Source organism: Macrotis lagotis, chromosome X (genome assembly GCF_037893015.1).
Source record: "Macrotis lagotis isolate mMagLag1 chromosome X, bilby.v1.9.chrom.fasta, whole genome shotgun sequence".
NCBI lineage: Eukaryota > Metazoa > Chordata > Mammalia > Peramelemorphia > Peramelidae > Macrotis > Macrotis lagotis.
The window spans coordinates 685,067,136-685,086,663 of record NC_133666.1 but is presented as its reverse complement, the minus strand read 5'-3'; the positions used below and the strand labels follow the sequence as shown (position 1 = coordinate 685,086,663).

Below are 19,528 nucleotides of genomic sequence, written 5' to 3'. Positions count from 1 at the left end.
TAAACATTTTTAAGTGGGGGGGTGGGGAAGGAGAAGCCAAAGGCAGTGCCTGCCCTCGAGGAGTTTACGCTCTAATGAGGGAGAATACCTACAAACAAACAACGCCAAACAGACTTAGTAGGTACAAATAAACCATTAAAAGGAGATCGGGCCTTGAGAGGGGTTCTAAAGGCTTTCCCTAGAAGGTGGAATTTTAGTTGGGACTTGAAGGCAGGAGGGGCACAGGCAGAGGAAATGCATCTCGTGTTAGGTCCTGAAGGCAATGGGAGAGCCCCGGCGTCTACGGGGTGAGTGAGTAGGTGCACGGGGCTGCGCGGGACCTGAATGAACTTGTATTTGAGGAAGATGGCTTTAGTGAAAGTGCAGGTGGGAGAGATTTGAGGCGGGGCCCCCAGAATCCCGGGCAGTGGGGGACTTGGGGCTGTTGGGTGCGGAGAGGCGGGACTGACTCGCGTTCCGGTAGGGGGGGGGGGGGGCAGGGGCGGAAAATGGACACTTTGTTGCTGTTTAGTTCCCAGGATGGAAATTGACCTGTTGTTAGTGAGAAATTGACGTTCTGCCGCTGTTTCTCTTTTTTTTTTTTAAGTCTTGTCTGACCCTGAGGGATTTTCGTTTGGTCTTTGGGGTTTTTTTAATTTTTTTTTTGCAAGGCAGTGGGGTTCAGTGGCTTGCCCAAGGCCACACAGCTAGGTCATCATGCAGCGTCTCAGGTCAGATTGGAATTCGGGTCCTCCTGACTCCAGGGCCGGTGCTCTATCCACTGCCGCCTTCGCCGCCCCTCATAGGGATTTTCTTGGCAGATCCTGGAGTGCTTTGCCATTTCCTTCTCCAGGCCATTTTACAGCTCCTGAAACTGAGCCTTGCCCAGGGTCACAGGGCTACGAAGTGCCCGAAGCCAGATCTGAACCCCAAGCCAGGCGCTGTATCCGCTGTGCCACCCAGCTGCCCCAGAAATCGGCTAACCCGCATCAAAGTGTAAAAACGGTTGTTTGGATTGGCCAGTTGTCCCCTTCCCCTTTCTAGTTAAGAAAAGTGAATTTCCCAGCCAAGTGCTCAATTGTTTGAAGTGGCTGCCTGTAGCCTCCTGTCTATCACTCTCTTAAGTTAGAGTGGTGTGTGTCTACTTGTTTGATTTTTTTCTTCAGCTGCAAAATGGGGGAAAAAATAAAATTCTATGAATAAGAAAAGACAGTCCCTGCTTGGGTAAAACTGGCCCATTCAGCTTTTTTTTTTTTTTTTTTTTTTGGTAAGGCAGTGGGGTTAAGGTGGCTTGCCCAGGGCCACACAGCTAGGCCATTATTAGGTGTCTGAGAGGGAATTTGAACTCAGGTCCTTCTGACTCCAGGGCCAGTGCTCTATCCACTGCACCACCTAGCTGCCCCCCATTCAATTCTTAAACTTTGCTCTGATAATGTACTCTCCTCCTCTGTAGGTCCATCTCTCTCTCTCTCTCTCTCTCTCTCTCTCTCTCTCTAATTTAATTTCATTCACATTAGAAGATTTTTCTCTAGGATCCCTCATTGTTTCTCTGAAAATGGAAAAAAAAAGATAGCACAGACTAAGTTTGTTTTAAGAAAATAGAACTCCGGGTGGCTAGGTGGTGCAGTGGATAGAGCCCTGCAGTCAGGAGGACCTGAGTTCAGCCTTAGACATTTAATAATTACCTAGCTGTGAGTGGCCTTGGACAAGCCACTTGACCCCATTTGCCTTGCAAAATCCTAAAAAAAAAAAAAAAGAAAATAGGACTTAATAGAGAAGTAGTTATATTTTGATTGGATAAGCATTGGATTTAGATTTTGATTGATTTAGGATTATTTTATGTAAAATAGTCTGTTGATCTGAAAGCTACATATTGTGAAAATTTAAAATTTGAAAGTATATTATATTGAACTCAAATATATTTTTTAAAATCTGCATTTTGAATTTTAAAAGAAATGTCTTATTCTTCTCCATAAATTGATAGTAACTTGAAAATGCTAGTTTGTGAATAGTTTAAAGGGTTAAATACATACTTTAAAGAATTTTGCTGATTTTTTTGTCTAAAGGAATATTATTATAAAAAAACTGTAGTGTGATAGAAAAGTTTAAATGTTTAATTATGGATTGACTATTTAAAACCTTAACATATGAGTACCTAAAGAAACTGCTTTCAGCCCTAGAATTATTTTCTGACCTGTCTTAATTAGCAAATAATATTTTAAATCAGAGGTCTCTATGTGTTCCTTCCCTCAGCAGTTCTGGCCCGGAGAACTAAGAGGTCACTGGGCTTTTGTGGGGTTTGGTGGCTAACCCCTAAATCCCAACACAGTATACCAGTGCAAAATGCTATTAAAAACTTCTTGGTACTGAAATTGACTTTTGATCTTGAGTCTGACATCCAGTTATCAAGGAAATACTGTTTGGGTACAAAATCTATTGATGCCAATAACACAATGGGCATTGGACAGATTCATTGGGACAAGATTAAAGAGGGGCTGTTAAGCACAATCTGAGGCTGGACTCTTTTTGACTTGGTTTCCCAGATGTAACATTTGGAAAATGTCTTACCTGGCAGATTTAAAGTTTGACTTAAGGAATTTGGCTATCCACATGACCTCTGTCTAGAAATGAACATCCAAATAAATAAAGAAATTTCCTTTTCTGATGTCCCTGATCTTTACAGTAAATTGGTATAATCAAGTCAGGTGATCTTTATTAAGATCAGGTATAGAAATCGACATCATTTGGCCTACATTTATATTTATACCATGTATTATATATATATATATATATATATATATGTGTGTGTGTGTATATGTACATATATATACATATATGTGTGTATACACACACACACACACACACACACATATATATATATATATATATATATAGAGAGAGAGAGAGAGAGAGAGAGAGTTTATATATATAGCTTTGGCATCTGGTGTCAACCTCATGTTGTTGTAGTCTATTTTTTTTTTTAGGTTTTCGCAAGGCAAATGGGGTCAAGTGGCTTGCCCAAGGCCACACAGGTAATTATTAAGTGTCTGAGGTCGGATTTAAACTCAGGTACTCCTGACTCCAGGGCCGGTGCTCTATCCACTGCGCCACCTAGCCACCCCTTAGTCTATTTTTTAAAAAAATATTTAAAAGAAAAAATACATTATTCAGTTAAGGATTTTTTGATTCATTTTAAATATTTGGAAAAAGGTTACAACTTTTTATTTGTAAAATTACTTGGATACTATCTCTTCCAAAGTGATTTTCAAACGAATATGTTATGGGACAACTAGGTGGCACAGAGGATAGAGTGAGTACCAGCCCTGGAATCAGAAGGAGCTGAGTTCAAATATGACACTTAATCCTTACTTAGCTTTGTGACCTTTGGGCAACTCACTTAACCCCATTGCCCTGCCAAAAAAAAAAGCTCAAAATTAATGTAGTAGATCTTTAAAAAGAATTTATTTTTGCAGTGGAATCCTCATTTTTAAGGCAGTTTATTTTGTTAAGTGGAATAGAATTCTCCAAATTGGGGTATAAGTGATTAAAAAGGAATAAGACTGTTTAAAGCAAAACTAGGCTGATTTCTATTTGTAAGATCCTTGTGTGATAATTGGTAAATCAAAGATATTTCAAAGTAATGAGTTTTGACCTGTTTAAAATTTCTGTTGAGACCTTTCTTTTACCAGAAAGGAAGATATCTACAAGTAAGCTGAATGTACTTAGAAAAACCTAGTCATTGACAGACTCCAGAGATATAAAAGGACTTCAGATGTCTCCAAAAGAAAAAAGAAATGAACCAGAAGTTCTCTTCTCTCTTTTTTGCCTTTATTTGTATAAGTGATTCAATCAAAGGGGACTGCTCCCTTTTGATTTTTGTAACTTGACTCTCTAAAGGCTTTGTCCATCCTTGTGCCCTGCCTCATAGGCAGACTTTATGTTTATTGCCTGCCCATTCTTCTAGCTACCCTAGGTCTCCTAGAGTTGCCATCTTTCCTTCCAATATGCCCCTCATGGTTTTTTTTTTAGTTGGGTTATAGCTGATATAATGACATCATCTTTGATCAAAATGGGGAAAATGTCAAAGTGTAATACAGTGGTGGCATTTTTTAAATTTATTTTTATTAAAGATATTTGAGTTTTACAATTTTCCCCCCAATCTTGCTTCCCTCCCCCCACCCCCACCCCACAGAAAGCACTCTGTCAGTCTTTACTTTGTTTCCATGTTGTACCTTGATCCAAATTGGGTATGATGAGAAAGAAATCATATCCTTAAAGAGAACAGAATTCTCAGAGGTAACAAGATCAGACAATAAGATATCTGGGTTTTTTTCCCAAATTAAAGGGAATAGTCCTTGTACTTTGTTCAAACTCCACAGCTCCTTATCTGGATACAGCTGGCACTCTCCTTTGCAGACAGCCCAAAATTGTTCCCGATTGTTGCACTGATGGAATGAGCAAGCCCTTCAAGGTTGAACATCACTCCCATGTTGCTGTTAGGGTGTACAGTGTTTTTCTGGTTCTGCTCATCTCACTCAGCATCATTTCATGCAAATCCCTCCAGGTTTCCCTGAAATCCCATCCCTCCTGGTTTCTAATAGAACAATAGTGTTCTATGACATAAATATACCACAGTTGGCTAAGCCATTCCCCAATTGAAGGACATTTACTGGATTTCTAATTCTTTGCCACCACAGTGGTAGTATTTAAATAAATTAACAATTGGTTCTCTGCCCTAATGATCATTTTAAATATACAGAAAGACATATCAAAAGACAGTTTGATATTCCATGCATTTAATACTTAAGAATAATAAAAAGAGGTACACAAAACTAGATAATGTTATAGTGCTTACAGTAAGCAAACATCTTTATGGAGCAAAAGCAGCCACGGGACCATCACAACCAATGTTAGAACATATGCTAAAACTCATTCTACCTCTTCTAACTTTTTTTCTTCCGAAATGGGCTATAAGATAACCTTGAAATCTATATTTCTATTGGTTCTTTGTGTCTCAACTTCCTATTGGTCTCACCATTCAGGGAACATAATGCACTCATAATATCTTGGGGGAATTTGGGGCATAACACAAAGCAGAAACAAATGACAGCTTGTTACCCCCTCGTTGGCTGGCACTTTTTCTCTTTATACTATATGTTTGTTTACTGAAGTAACAAAAATGAAGGAATTAAAATGTAGTATTTCATCAAAGGTATGAGAAATTTTAAGAAATGAGTAAATAAATATTATTAGTATAGTCCCATCAATTTTTTTTCACCTGTGGACAGAATGAACATTATTATGGGTGCTTAGAAAGCGCTATTGCACAGATGAATGTTAAAAAAGTGTAAGAAATGTAAATTTGTGATTTCCACATTGGGCAGGTGCTCAACTTAGAAAGAACCATGATTACTAGTGCCATTTTAACCACTGGTTTGCCAGACTCAACATAAAATTAGGTATCAGTTCTGCCCAACCCAAGCAGTGCAAACCAATGGAATCCCACCATTGATGTAATAACAGTAATAGTTACTAGAAGATTTTACATTCTTGGTCAAAGGTTGTTTTCTTAGCTATTGTAAGGAATGGAATATATCCTCCTTCAGACTTTGAAAGGAAGACTTAATCCAGGAAAAAATTGTATTCTCCTTTAGACTTACAAAGAAATATTGCCCTGCCTTCTTGGTACTTAAACTCATAAAAAATGTTAACTTTTCTCAAACAAGACAGTATCTTACAAAGATGTTCTCTTTAATATCAAATTATGGAATGCTTTCCAGGGATATTTAAGGTTTTGTCTACACTTGTTATGGACATTCTGTTCCTCTCCCTTTGCTCTTATATAAATTTTCTGATCCCCCTCAGCTTGGGGTGGTCATTACTAGAATGGCCTCCACCTATAAATTAATGGTAAATCCCAGAGAATAAAACTTCATATCTAACTATATTTTCTGTGTTTTATTAACCCTGTATTTTAAAGATTTTGTCTTCAAGGTTAACACACAAGATCATAACATGTAGAATTAGAAAATCCTTTCTTTGAACCCAGATCTTGAACTCCAAAAATGACAAGCTATCATGAATGCTTCCCCTCTTCCTTAGCCTTTCTAATTCAGCCACTTTGGAGACCACATCTGACCTTCTTTGACAGAAAATCGTTCTGAAATAAATTGCAGCTGCTCATTGGACTAGCCTGTCATTGCTGATTCCCAGCTGCCCCCAAGGAACTATGGTCTTTGCTGCTGTTCTCAGTTGTATTCATGAAGCATTCCTTCTGCCTTCCCTACTTCAGTTCTACACACAACAGCTGGTTGGAAAGCTTGCTCTAATCCATTCTCCACACAACAGATCCAGGAAACCATTTTATTTCTATGAGCAGAGCTGCCTTGATGCTTGGAAACCAATCCTAAGAACTGACATTTATACAGCCCCTTAAAACCTGTGAAGCATCCTCTACACATGATCTCATTTGAGTCTCACAACAACCAGAAGAAGTGAGTAGTTTACATATTATCTCCATTTCACAGCTGAGGAAACTGCATCCTCTAACACAGGCAGCCTATGTCAAAAGTAAGATTTAAGCTCCAAATCCAGAACCTTATCTTTCTCCCCACTTGCTGGTTATCAAGATTACACCTGGTTAACTAACTCCTTGGCAAGCATAATGGGATGCAATATTGCATTAACGAACACAGAGCCTGGAGGGGATGGTTGTAAGCCAAGGTCTGAAGGCTTTGAGTCTTTCTCAGAGATATTAAGCTTGACTTATCACAATACACATGCATAGAGGCCGGAGGGAAGACCACGGACTAGCATTAAATATGCATACAATTGTAAAGGTTGGTTTACATTCAAATCCTCTTTCAATGTTTTGGTGGTAATAATAGAGAAAACCTACACTAGGAATATCTCAAAAATCAGTCAATAGGAATAAGGCCAGCTGGGTAGCAGTGGGAGTCAGAAGGATCTGAGTTCAGATTTAGTAGCTATGTGACCTGGGCAAGTCACTTAACCCTGATTGCCTCACATGCAAGACCATCTCCAGTTCTCTGGATCCATATATGTCCACTGGACCCAGATGACCCTGGAGGAGAAAGTGAGCAGGTAACTTAGCCCAGCCCCCCTCATTCAGATTCAATTCAAGTCATAACATCACCTCTCCTGATGTCATGGTCTTCTTCAAGAACAAATACTCCATCATCATCATATAGTAATTTCCCCCATTAGAAGGTAAGCTCCCTGAGGACAGGATCTGTCTTTTTTGTATCCTCTGCCCTTGGCACCAAGCCGCAAAGACCATGACATAATAAGCTCTTACTGATTTGAAGTAGATGCTTAAAGTTTGTGGCTAGTGCTTTGTACACAGTAGGTATTTAATAAATATTTTTAAGTGAATGGATGACCATACTCTAACACTGAGACTTCAAAACTAAAAGACAGGTCCTCTGAATGAATCTGGTAGGAGAAGTTGCATCACAGGTAAGCATCCCAAGTTCCCAGTCCCATCTCTACCCTGTCCCCTCTCATCAGTGAGCAGATGCAAACAGCCTTCAGTCCTGGGTCAGAGAAACCAGAATTAATACCTGCCAAGTGCTTTGGAAGATGAGAAGCCAAATGTCTTGATTCTTTTCTCATTTCCTCCCTATGAAAGGCCACTTAGGGGCTCAGATTTCTTCTTCCTCTACCACCCCCCTTCCCTCTGGGGTGTCTTTTTTTTTTTACTCTTTCTGTTGCTAACCAGAATGTATCAGGTCCTACTGAAAGAATTCCACCAATAAATTCACTTGGGAATTAGCAAAAGGAACCCTTAATCAGACATAGGGTAAACTAGTTGGATCCCTGAGATCCCATTCAGCTCTGAAATGTTGGGATTCCAACTGCAATAGTGACTTCACTGAAATGCCTGGTCTGCTCTTTGCCAAGCACGTGTACTGTTTTCAGTGCTCCAGATCTTTGGGGACAAAGAAACAGCTTTTGAACTGGCCAAGTATGACTCAATCAATGCTGGAAGACTTGAGCACTCTGGAGATGATGAAGCATTCCCTTCTTGGCCATAAATCAAGAAGAACTGATGAATAATAATGAATCTAATACAGCTAACAAGTCACTGAGGCTAAATTTTAAATCAAGTCTTCCTGATTCCAGGCCCAGGGCTCTAACCACTGTAACCCCCTCCATTGGGGACCTCTAAAAGGAGGAGTCCATTTGTTCATTTCCTGTGTGGCTAGCTTTATTTCTTTCTCCCATCAAACTTTGAGCACAAGTCACCTAAGGACACATTTCACCTAGGGAGAGGTGGTGGTGATTATTGTTTCCCAGACAGAGGAGACTGAACAATGATCTTGGGATGAAAATGATACAGGCAGGTTTGTGACTTCCACAGGCTGGGACCTCCTGGGTCCCCAGTCTGATTGGCAGCAGGAGGTTCTGCATCAGAAAAACCATCACTGACAGGAGACAGAACTCAACCATTGGCCTAGTTTACCAGAAGAAATGAACCTGAAGGGAACTGTTTGAACAGTACAGAACCAAGGTGAAATCTAATAAAACCTTTTCAATGGTTTCTTTTGACATTTAAGTCTCAGTTTCTTGAGAGAGTAGAACATTAAGTTTCTGTCAACCCATAGCATTTCTTTTGACTAAAGGAAATAAATACCCTTCCATATCTGATCTACATTGTGCATTGAGTACCGTTCTACTTTACCCTTTGGGGAGACTCTTTACCTAAAAATCATTATTAGGTAATTTTTCCCCTAGGGAGCTGCCAAGCAGGGGATTGGGGGAGAGACAAAATGAACCAAAGCATCTGAGAAAGGAAATACTTGATTTTTCTGTTCTAGAGTCAGACTATCCTCCCCCCACCAAATTAAATCCACTTCAGACTCTGCCTGTAGTTGGATCTAGAATAAATGGGGCCCCTTAGTGAAGAGGGAGAAAGTACAATGTTCCTTCTCCTTGGGTCCAGCAAAAGGTAAATTTTTAGATTAGAGAAAGAGGCAGCTTGGACCAATGGAAAGAATGCAGGATCCTCCTCAGTCTCAGAGGAATCGTCACTCCACAGGACAAAATCACACATCTCTGAAGTTCAAAGGCCATCTGTGTTCCATCAAGGCACAGAGAAGAAAACTAAAGGACTCAATGATTTGCCAAAGATCATGAAGTGGTAGATCTGAACCCAGGTCCTCTGCCTGCAAAACCAGGGCCCTTTCCACTTGACCTTGGAGATTTGTATTGATGTAAGAAATATTCAGTCATTTTGGTCTTATATAAAGGCTTGTTAGTTACTGTTAAAGATTGCAATTCCCAGCTTTCCCACTGACCATCTTATTTTCCTGTGACTAGCAGTGATCCTCATAACAATCTGTGGGGAAGAAGGAAGGAAAGAAGAAAGGAAGAGGGAAGGGAGGAAGGGAGGAAGAAAGAAGGGAAGAAGAAAGGATGAAAAGAGGAAGAAAGGGAAGAAAAAGGAAGGGATATTTCAAGCACTATGCTTAGAGTTTCACAAATATGATTTCATCCTCACAACAATCCTATAGTTAATTGGGTTCTTTTTCAATCTTGTCCATCTCTCCATTATCCCTTTTGTGGCTTTCTTGACAAAGATTCTGGAGTAGTTTGCCATTTCCTTTTCCAGTTCATTTTACAGATGAAGTACTAAGGCAAGCAAGGTGAAATGACTTGCCCAGGATGATACAGCTAGTGAATATCCAAGGTCAGATTTGAATTCATGAAGATGAGTCTTAATGATTCTAAATTCAATGCTCCATCCACTATACCACCTAGCTGCCCCTATATGAGAAGTATTATTTTATATCTCTTTTACAGTTGAGGAAACCCTATAAGGTAAGTACTGTTATTATTCACATTTTATAATTGAGGAAACTAAGGAAGGCAGAAGTCAAGTGACTTGTCCAGGGCTACAAGTCTTCCTGACTCCAGCTTGTGCCACCTAACTGTAAGGTAGAAAATACCACCCTAATGTGAGGCAGATCCATGGCTCTAGATAAGAATACCAGGTTGTAGTCAGGAAGACCCTGAATTAAAATGTGACCTCAGACACTATGAGACCCTGGGTTAGTCACTTTACTCTGCCTCTGTTTCATCATCTACAAAACGAACTGAAGAAGGAACCAGGAAACTACTTCAGTATCTTTGCCAAGAAAACCCCAAATGGAATCATAGAGTTGGACACAGGACCACCCTTATGTAAAGAGAAGTGACCTGTACAAAGCCTCAAAAGCTATCCTTCAGTTGAGGTAAAGGACTTCTCCTAAGCAAGTGTCATTCATTAGATTTTGCTGTTTTCTGTATAGTCCATCTACCCAAATAGATGCTGTAATGGAGATTCCAATCATATCTGGCTGGCCTTGGATGACTCCTGGGGTCTCCTCCAGATTCTGAGCTGGGGATAACCACCATAATGACTGATCTGGGTAACAACTTCCTCCAAGAACAACAAACTAGCTGAATGCCAGTTTTGTATCAGGATGACAAGGAAACAGAAGGCCCTGATTCACAGAGGCCATTGGGTGTAATCAAAAAAGACTGGAGTTCAAATTTGAACTCAGATACATACTAACTGCATCACCCTGGACAAGTCATTTTGCCTGTCTGCCTCAGTTTCTCCAACTGTAAAATGGGGATAATAATAATAATAATAATAATAATAATAATAAATATCTCTCCTTCAGGTTTGTTTGAGGATCAAATAAGGTAATGTGATTTGTAAAAAGCACTTCACACAGTGCCTGACAGAGTAGGTACTGTAAGAAAACTTATTCCTTTCATCTATTCTCTCACTTTCTTCAATGACCTTGGGCTCACCAATCTCCCTCTAGCCCTCAGCTTCTGACAAAATGAAGGACTTAGGAGAGGACATCTTTATGGTCCCTTTCAATAAGATAGTCTCTAATTCTCTCAGGAAATGGAGAATCAGAATTTTAGGGATCTTACCTCCCCTTCCCAGTTCTTGATCTTGGGTTCATGACTTCCTGGGTTCATGACTTCATGATTTTCAGGCCTCTATATTCTCTTCTGTAAAAGAGGTTGGATTAAATGAATTATGAGGTTCCTGACATCATTATATCTAGACTTCCTGGGCAGAGCAAGATGGTAGTGAATAGGTAGGAAGCTCCCTAAGCTTTTCCTGTTTCCCTCTGAAACAACTTGAAATGAAGTCTCTAAACAGACTCCAAAGCCACAGAACCCACAAAAAGAGAGTGATGAACAACTCTTCTAAGATTCTAACATAATATGTCCTTAGTAAAATCACTTCCCCTCTCTAGGTTTCAACTTCCTCTTACATAAAATGGTTGAGACCTAGTAATTTTGGTGCCCGGAGCAAATAATACTAAAATGTATTCTTGAATAGATTCGGTAATACATAAGAAATAAAATCAAAGGAGCAATTGAAACAAAAGAAAAAAAATTCCTTGTTATGTTCCTATATGACCCAGGGTCAGTCACTTAACCTCAGTTTGTCTCAAGTTTCCTCATCTGTATAATGAAGATAACAGCACCCACTTCTAGGGTTGTTGTAAGGATCAAATGATATAACAATTGTAGTGACTGGCACAGGGTAACCACTATATGAATGTTAGTTATTATTATTATTATTATTATCATTATTCTATAGGCAACATTATCAATATATGTTATAGAACAATATATACTACATAGTGACCACTATGTAAATACTAACTATTCTACTGTAGATACTACATATATTATAAATATATGGCAAGTACTTTATTATTCTAAAGTAAACGTAAATATAAATTATAAAATAATACATAATTTAAGTATATGGTTAGTACCATATGTTATTACTCTAAGGGAAAACTATAAATACTAGTTATAAGCATTATAGAATACCAAGCTCTATTATCTGTACTTTATAACTATGCTATGTTGTTTTTATTGTTATTATGATTATTATTAGACCAGATACAGAGCTAGTGATGAAATCAGGAAGATCTAAGTTGAAACTCTGGCTATCATACTAGCTGTGTAGCACTGAGTAACCATCTCCCTGAGACTTATATCCTAAGTAAGTCATACAAGGCACCAGGGGTAGGATGTTCAACTTCTCCAACTAAGGGCTGAACCCCAGGCTTCAGTCCTGATGGAGTTTCTCCTCTAAAGAGAAGGGTCAGATGCTTTTCCCTCCTTTACTGCCCATTCAGACCCTGTTCTCCATAGCCTTGGGGAAGAGTCATTGAAGCTGAGGTTTATATCATGCCTAGACACTCCCCAAAATGGTCAGAAAGGGCCCCTTCTAGAAAGGTTCTTGATTTACAAAATAGATCAGGTTTCCAGGACAGCTTTTTATTTCATCCACTACAAAAGGGATGTTTAAAAGACCCAATTATCTAAGCACATGTTTGCAAAGACTTAAAACATGCCACAGTAATGTATTCTTCCTTTTTGACTCTCCTAGGAAAGTGATACTTTAAACAATGGACATCTGGTCAGACAGGTGAGTGGGCCTTCATCCTTCCCTTTGGCTCTGCATAGTTCCCTGAAGGTCCAAGGTCTATGAGAAACCAGGCCAGCTTGGTTTCATCCTCTTTGTGGTGGTCACTGTGTCTTCTGCAGGAAGGACCTTGGAGCACCCAACCTCCAGACCCCACCAGCTCTCCTCTGAGGTGAGAGAAACATCTGCCACTGGACCACTGCTGTGAGGTCTGGACTCTGCTCAGCAAAGGAGCCAGGAGGAGCTGCTGTAGGCCAAGTCCTTTCTCTTCTTACTTCCAGGAAAAGTTTTTTGCCTCTTTTTGTATTCCCAGAGCTTAGTACAATCCTTGATAAATGTTTTTTGAATTAAATTGACTTGCCTGTCAAATCAGTAAAATAAGAATTTACTTCTCCTTTTCCTTCTTCTTCTTCTTCTCTTCCTCCGCTTCTATCCTCTTCCTTCTCCTCTACCTCCTTCTTTCTCTTTCTCCTCATTCTCTTCCTCCTTCTTCCCCTCCACCTCTTCCTTCTTTCTCCTCATTCTCTTCCTTCTCTTTCTCCTCCTCCTCCTTCTTTCTCCTTCTCCTCTTCCTTCTCTTTCTCCTCCTCCTCCTTCTTTCTCCTTCTCCTCTTCCTTCTCTTTCTCCTCCTTCTTCCCCTCCACTTATTCTTTCTTCTCTTTCTCCCCATTCTCTTAGTCCTTCTCCTCCTTCTTCACCGGCAGGGCACTTATTGATGGCCCCCACTGTGAAAACCATAACTGTGTTTGCTACCAAGACTCATGGGGCCAGAGTTTTCAAGTTACAAGGGACCTGAGGAAACATTCAGTCGAACCCCATCCTTTCACTATATGGAACCTAATTCTCCTAGAACTCTCTAAGTGGAGAAGCTTAAAGGTCATCAGGTCCATTCTCTTCATTTCACAGGAAACTGAAGCCACAAAGGAGAAGTGACTCGCTTGAGTTCGTATGGATAGAAAGTGTTCATGAGATCATAGGTTTAGGCTGGAAGGACCCTCCAGAGTCATTGACTCCAGTGCTTTCATTTTGACGTTTGTACTTTGTTCTTTCGTTGTTGTTTTTTGCAAGCCAATGGGGTGACTTTCCAAAGTCCCCGGCTTCACTTCCTCCTCCAGGGCCATCTGGGTCCAGCGGCCAGGCGTGCATCAGGAGGCCTGGAGATGGACCTGGAATCCGGGCGATCGGAGTGAAGTGACTTGGCCAAGGTCACACCGCTGGGCTTGAACTCAGGTCCCTACTCCAGGCTGGTGCCCTCTCCGCTGAACCCTCAAGAGTGAGAAAAGTGAGGCGGGGGAGGGAAAGTGGCTTCACCACCCCTCCTACAGAAAGCCTTCCCTCAGTGACTAGCTGCCCGGTCCGTTGGAGCTGGCTCCCTTCTCCGCTTGCCGGGGTCCCCCCTCAGGCCGGGGGCCCCTCCGGGGCAGGTTCTTCTCTTGCCTCCCTTGGTACCCCCAGCCCTTACGCACAAATATACAGCAGGCAATTAATAAATGTTTACTAAAGCGGATGATTCTCACGAGGGGAATGGGTCTTTAGGAGCTCCCAGATGTAGGCCCGGGGGGCCCCGGGGGCCCTTTCAGTCAGTCGCGAAGCCGTGGGGCAGGATTTGCACCTCTTTCCATTCCATGTATTATTTCCGCGGACTCGGCCCCCGGGCGTTTCTCGGGTGCCCCAGGCCGCTGCCCCCTCCCTGTTTCGGGGCTTCTGGACATTCTCGGCATCCGCGTGCAAGAGCCGGCAAAGGGCGTGGCGGGCGTCCTGCCCTTACCCGAGATGGCGCCGGGCGGCCGGGCGCCGCTTCCGGCCGCGTGACCGGCGCCCCGCCCCCGGGCGAGGCGAGGGAGCGGGGGCGCCTGCGCGCCGCGCCTGCGCGCCGCCGGGGGGGAGGTGCCGCCGCGCCGCCGCCGCCGCCGCCGCCGCCGCGGGGGCCAGCGCTACCGGAGCGGAGCTCGGAGCGGAAGCGCCGCCGCCGCCGGGGCGCCCGAGGCCGCCGCCATGTCGAAGCGGCTGCGGAGCAGCGAGGTGTGCGCCGACTGCAGCGGCCCCGGTGAGTGCGCGGGGGGCGGCCGCGGGGAGGCGGGAAACCCCCGGGGGGCCCGGGAGCGGCTCCCCAGGCCCGGCCGGCCCCCGGCGTGCGGGGAGAGCGGGGCCGCGCCCGCCGGCGGATCGGCAGCCCGGCCCGGCCTCGCTGCGGGCGCGCACGGCGGCGGGGCCGGGGCCGCCCGTGCCAGGGCGCTGCCCAGCTGGCACGGCCGGCCGTGCCTGTGAGCGCTCCGGGCCCGGGCTCCTCGTCTGGACCCTCGCGGCCCCGTGTGGGTTCCCTCCAGTGGGCCGTTCCCTTCTCTGGCTCGTCTTACAAGCGAGGACACTGAGGCCGGGGGGCTGGGCGACTGTCCGGGGGCGGGGGCGGGTCCGGGGGCGCCCTCCTGACCCCCAGCCGCCCCGCAGCGCACTCAGTGCACCCCGCGCCCTCCTGACCCCCAGCCGCCCCGCAGCGCACTCAGTGCACCCCGCGCCCTCCTGACCCCCAGCCGCCCCGCAGCGCACTCAGTGCACCCCGCGCCCTCCTGACCCCCAGCCGCCCCGCAGCGCACTCAGTGCACCCCGCGCCCTCCGCCGCTGGGCCAGGTGTGCCCTCCGCGCTTCTCAGCCAGACTCCCAGGGACACGGCCCCTGGCATTGCCAGCTCCATCTCCCGCCCGAGGCCGGGCTCCTGCCCTCATCGGCCGTCCGCTGCCCCCGAATGGCCGCAGCATCCGAGACCCCCGCCCTCCCCGCCCCGGCCACCCTCAGGTGCCTCTCCCCTGTCAGCCTGTGCTTCTGACAGGTGACCTCACCCACTCCCATGATCCTCTCCTCCCCCACGGCTTCAGATGTAGCCAGGGGTCCCCAGACCCCGGTAAGCCCCCGGCCACCGCTCCCTCTAGCTCTTTGGGCATCTCAAACACTCAGTCTTCAGCCTGGAACCCCTCTCTTAGGAGAACATTCCTGTTGCTTTCAAAGGTAGCGTTCCATTCTCCAGGTTCCACCCTCTTCCCCTGCCCTTCTTGCATCCAGTAGGTGACCAAGTCTTGCCAGCTCTGGCTCTCCAACCCTAAGGTGCAGGTTGAACTCCAATTCCCTGCTCCTTAAGCTCCAGGGACTCGACTGCCATGGGGATCAAAGATCAACCCTGTTTGGCTTTGAAGACTCTCCTCCCACCAGCCTCGGCCCACCACCCAGCCTGCCAGAGTACACCATTCCCTGTGGTTCCCCTTGCCCGGGACGGGTTCTCTCCTTACCTGGGCCCAGAGAATCCTGGATTTCAACACTCGCTTTAGATGCCACCTTCTCTGTTGGTTTGATTTCATTTTTGCTCATTCTGTATATAGTCACCCATATACACACATGTGTTTATATAGGTAAAGTCTATGCACATCTGTGTGTACACACCATCTCCCCCAAGAGACTGTAAGTTCACAGAGCAGGGGACTCCTGGCCTGACTTCTAGTAGGTGCTTCTTCATAGGGGCCTGCTGATTGATTCATTGACCTCAGTGATGAATGCAGCGAAACGGAATTGTCACAATAATAGGATTTGAATTTGAAGGGAGTTTAAGGGACTATTTCAGAGCTAGAAAAAGGGCCCCAAGAGGCTAAATAATTTGATGGACATTTCACGGGATAGGTCAAGCCAGCATTTGAACCCTCATTTAATTCTACCTTGAGGCCTCCTGGTTGGCTTCTCTTGTCAGCCCTGCAGTCCTTTGGAGAGGACTGGAACACTCCTATGCATGAGGAGGTGGCTCACCTGCCTTTGCAATCAGATCTTTGTGCGTCATTTGTACTCTTTATTTTGTTCCTGAGACAGAAGATCTTCTGTGAAATCCTGGGACATCAGTATTTCTCCACCCATATTTGAATGCCATTCTTGTCATTCTGAAGCTTGGCATGAGCTTTAAATTGGTATTGAGTTAACTGAAACCTCATGTTTGAGTGCATGTATAAGACATGCACTTTGAAAAGAGGGAGGGAAAGAGAGGCCAAGTTTTGAAAATGGCTGTTTCAAGAACTAAGTGAGTTTGGGTTCAGGAAGTGCATCTGATCGAAAATATCTTTATGCACTGAAATTACAATTCTGAGTTCAACTTTCCCCATTGCTTGGCTCTCCTTTCGTTTGGATTGAATTAGATGTGTGATTCAGATATGTCTTGGACCCCACTCTCCCCTTTATTTGGATCAGTCTTTTTTGACTTCCCAAAAGATATTTTTTGGCCAAAGAAAAATTGCTTCCCCGTCCCAGGATCAGTGCAGACATGGCCTTGTCCTTCTGGGGAATTTTCTGCTTTTCAAAACCTCCTCACATCCAGGATCTCATTGTCATTGTTGCTGTGGGCCTGATCTGCAGGGCCTTGAGTCACTTCCTTCCTGTTTTGAGTATACTTAGAATACCTTGAGATGTGAAGTGAACTTGCAGACCTGGAGATTTGGGTTTCTTTTCCTGCCGATGGGACCTTCACCCAAACCGAAGACTTTGGGTGGCTTCAATTTAATCTTATTTTGAAGGAGTAATTCAGGCTTCACCCACTGAAAGAAGTTCTCTGGAGCTCCTGCCTGCCACTAGCTCAGCCCCTTGATTGCCCATTCTTTCCCAGTTAATGTTTTCTAATACTTGTTGGTAGGTGGTCTTGCCATCTTCAAGCTCTCCATGTTGAAGCATGGTCTGTGTGATCCCTGCCTGTGGCCGACCTGCTGCAGATGTCTTTGACTACAGCTGCTGGATCTTGAGCCTCCTTCTCCCCTCCTGCACTTGGCAGCTGTAACAGCCTTGGCGTGAAGCCAAGAGATGGTGGGGGGGCACATTTATCTTTGGATAGTATTTTGAAATTCTGATCAATCCTCAAACATTTGTTAAGCACCTACTGTTGCCATGCCCTGTGCTAAGGGCTGTGAATAGAGAAAGAGGCAAAAGACCCTCCCTGCCTCAAGGAGCTTACAGTCTAATGGGGGAGACAGCATGCAAACAAATACCTCTATAGAGGAGAAATGAGGAGGGGATGGGGAAGGCATGTTCTAGTTACCCTCCAGAGTTCTTATTTAGTTCAGTTACTGGATGACCCCTCTGAGATTTATACTCTTACATCTAATGGGACAAACTTGATTTGGTTTCCTGCCTCTGGCTTGTGGGTAACTGAATTTTCATCACACACCTGCATGTGCTAAACAGACACAAGTGCCTTTGATTTACAACATTCCTATAGATGGAGCTCTTTTCTAAAGTGGAATGAAACAAAGATTGCAATTCTTTGTTGCTCTTCCTTATTTTCCTACTCCCTTCGTGGACCCCTGGAAGAGGTACCGATGTTGTGCATTAGCACATTCTGTTAGAAAAGAATGATCCTTGGGGCAGCTAGGTGGTGCAGTGGATAAAGCACCGGCCCTGGAGTCAGGAGGACCTGAGTTCAAATGTGACCTCAAGACACTTAATAATGACCTAGCTATGTGGCCTTGGGCAAGTCACTTAACCCCATTTGCCTTGCAAAAACCTAAAAAAAAAAAGAAAAGAAAAAATGATCCTTTGTAAGTCAGCCGCTGTTATGAATTAATCTGACCGTTCTGAAGAGTAGTTTGGAGCTGTGCCCCCCCCCCAAATAATGGCACTACCACATCTATACCCTAAAGAGATCAACAGAAAAGGGAAAAAGTACAAAACTATTGAGATCAGCTCTTTTTGTGGTGACAAAGAATTGGAAACTGAGAGGATGCCCCTCCTTTGGGGAATGGCTGTGAAGGTAAAAGTGATAGAATTCTGGCGAGGAAGGGGACAATTTCAGAGAAGCCCTAGAAGATTTGAATGAACTGATGCAGTGAGGAGAATGGCTTATTCATTAATATCAATGTTGTAAAGACAAACAGCTTCTAAAGAGTTCAATACTCTCATTGACTCAGGACCTGCAGTGATTCCAGAGGACTCAGAAAACAGTCTTTACATCCGAACATGCAGATGAAGACAACGGATGTATTTTTGGCTGTAATTAATTCCAGATTCTTGCTTGACTACAAATTTGTTACAAGGCTTTGGCTTTTTGGGGGGTTTTTTTGGTTGTTATTGTTTGTTTTTCATTGGGAGGTAATGGTGGAAGAGAGAAGAGGTAGCTTTTAACTGGAAAAAAATAATTTTTAACAGTTGGCTATTATTCCTTTTAGATCAGATGCTAGTTGATAACTGTCAACAGGTGCAGGGAAAATCAGTTTCTCACAACTCACAATTTTTGGTTGATATTTAGATTACTTGCAGAGAGCTGTGATAAATGCTTCCCTGTTTTTGATGAAGATAAATGTTGACTTTCTGTCCTGGCTTCTGTCCTTTAGAACTTTCATATTATCACTAAATTTTTAATTACTTCCAATCTGGGGGCTTTTTCTAGCAATAGTGAAATTGAGTGAGTTTCAGAAGATATCAGATATGATACTTGGAAAAATAATTTCACAGATTTGTCATTGGTTTGTTTTTCTTCAGATTTTATTAGGTATATAGAAGATTTACACCTTCTACTTGCTTGTAAGTCTGTTCCATGTTCAAAAAGAAAATTTATCAGTTGCAGTACTCAACTCAAAAAAAATCCTATTAATTTTTCATATGAAGGGTCTGAGTTTGGTAGTTAAAAACCAACGTGAACATCATTTATATTTTCTAATGATTTGGGACTACGTAGGGACACTTGCAGAATTTTTTTTAATGCTGAAAGGACTGAGTTGATACAAGAATCTTAATATAATTTTTACTTTTGAAATAACAATTTTTTTCCATTTTCATTATGGATTTTAAAATGAACAGCATCGAGTTTTGCAGTTTGATCTTTTGAAGTATTTTTCAATTCTGGACCTTCTGATGTCAGAGGATAAAATTATATCCTTAAGGTCACTTGAATGGTGTACCTTTTTCAAACTGTCAATTAAAAGAAAGGGTAGGTCTTCATTCTTTTTTTAATATTTGGTGGACTTTATTCAAATTAGGCTATTTGCTGAGTTGAAATCTCATTTGTTTTGAAAGCTTTGGGACTAAGTTCTATGGACTTTTATAGAGCACAAATA

The 19,528-nt window shown here is 43.3% G+C and overlaps 1 protein-coding gene across 11 annotated transcripts in view; it reads left to right on the top strand.

Annotated features, from left to right (window-relative positions):
* Window positions 1-14,372: 14,372 nt before the first annotated feature.
* The window catches only part of GIT2 (GIT ArfGAP 2), a 41,262-nt gene continuing 36,106 nt past the window's right edge, over window positions 14,373-19,528 (top strand). For 7 of the 11 annotated variants that reach the window (XM_074206136.1, XM_074206132.1, XM_074206141.1 and 4 more), the window contains exon 1: window positions 14,374-14,502. In XM_074206136.1, the coding sequence (XP_074062237.1) occupies window positions 14,451-14,502 (52 nt within the window). In that variant the 5' untranslated portion in view covers window positions 14,374-14,450. Of the gene's footprint in view, window positions 14,503-19,528 lie in introns of all 11 variants that reach the window. The other 4 variants (XM_074206138.1, XM_074206134.1, XM_074206137.1 and 1 more) reach the window with 1 other exon arrangement.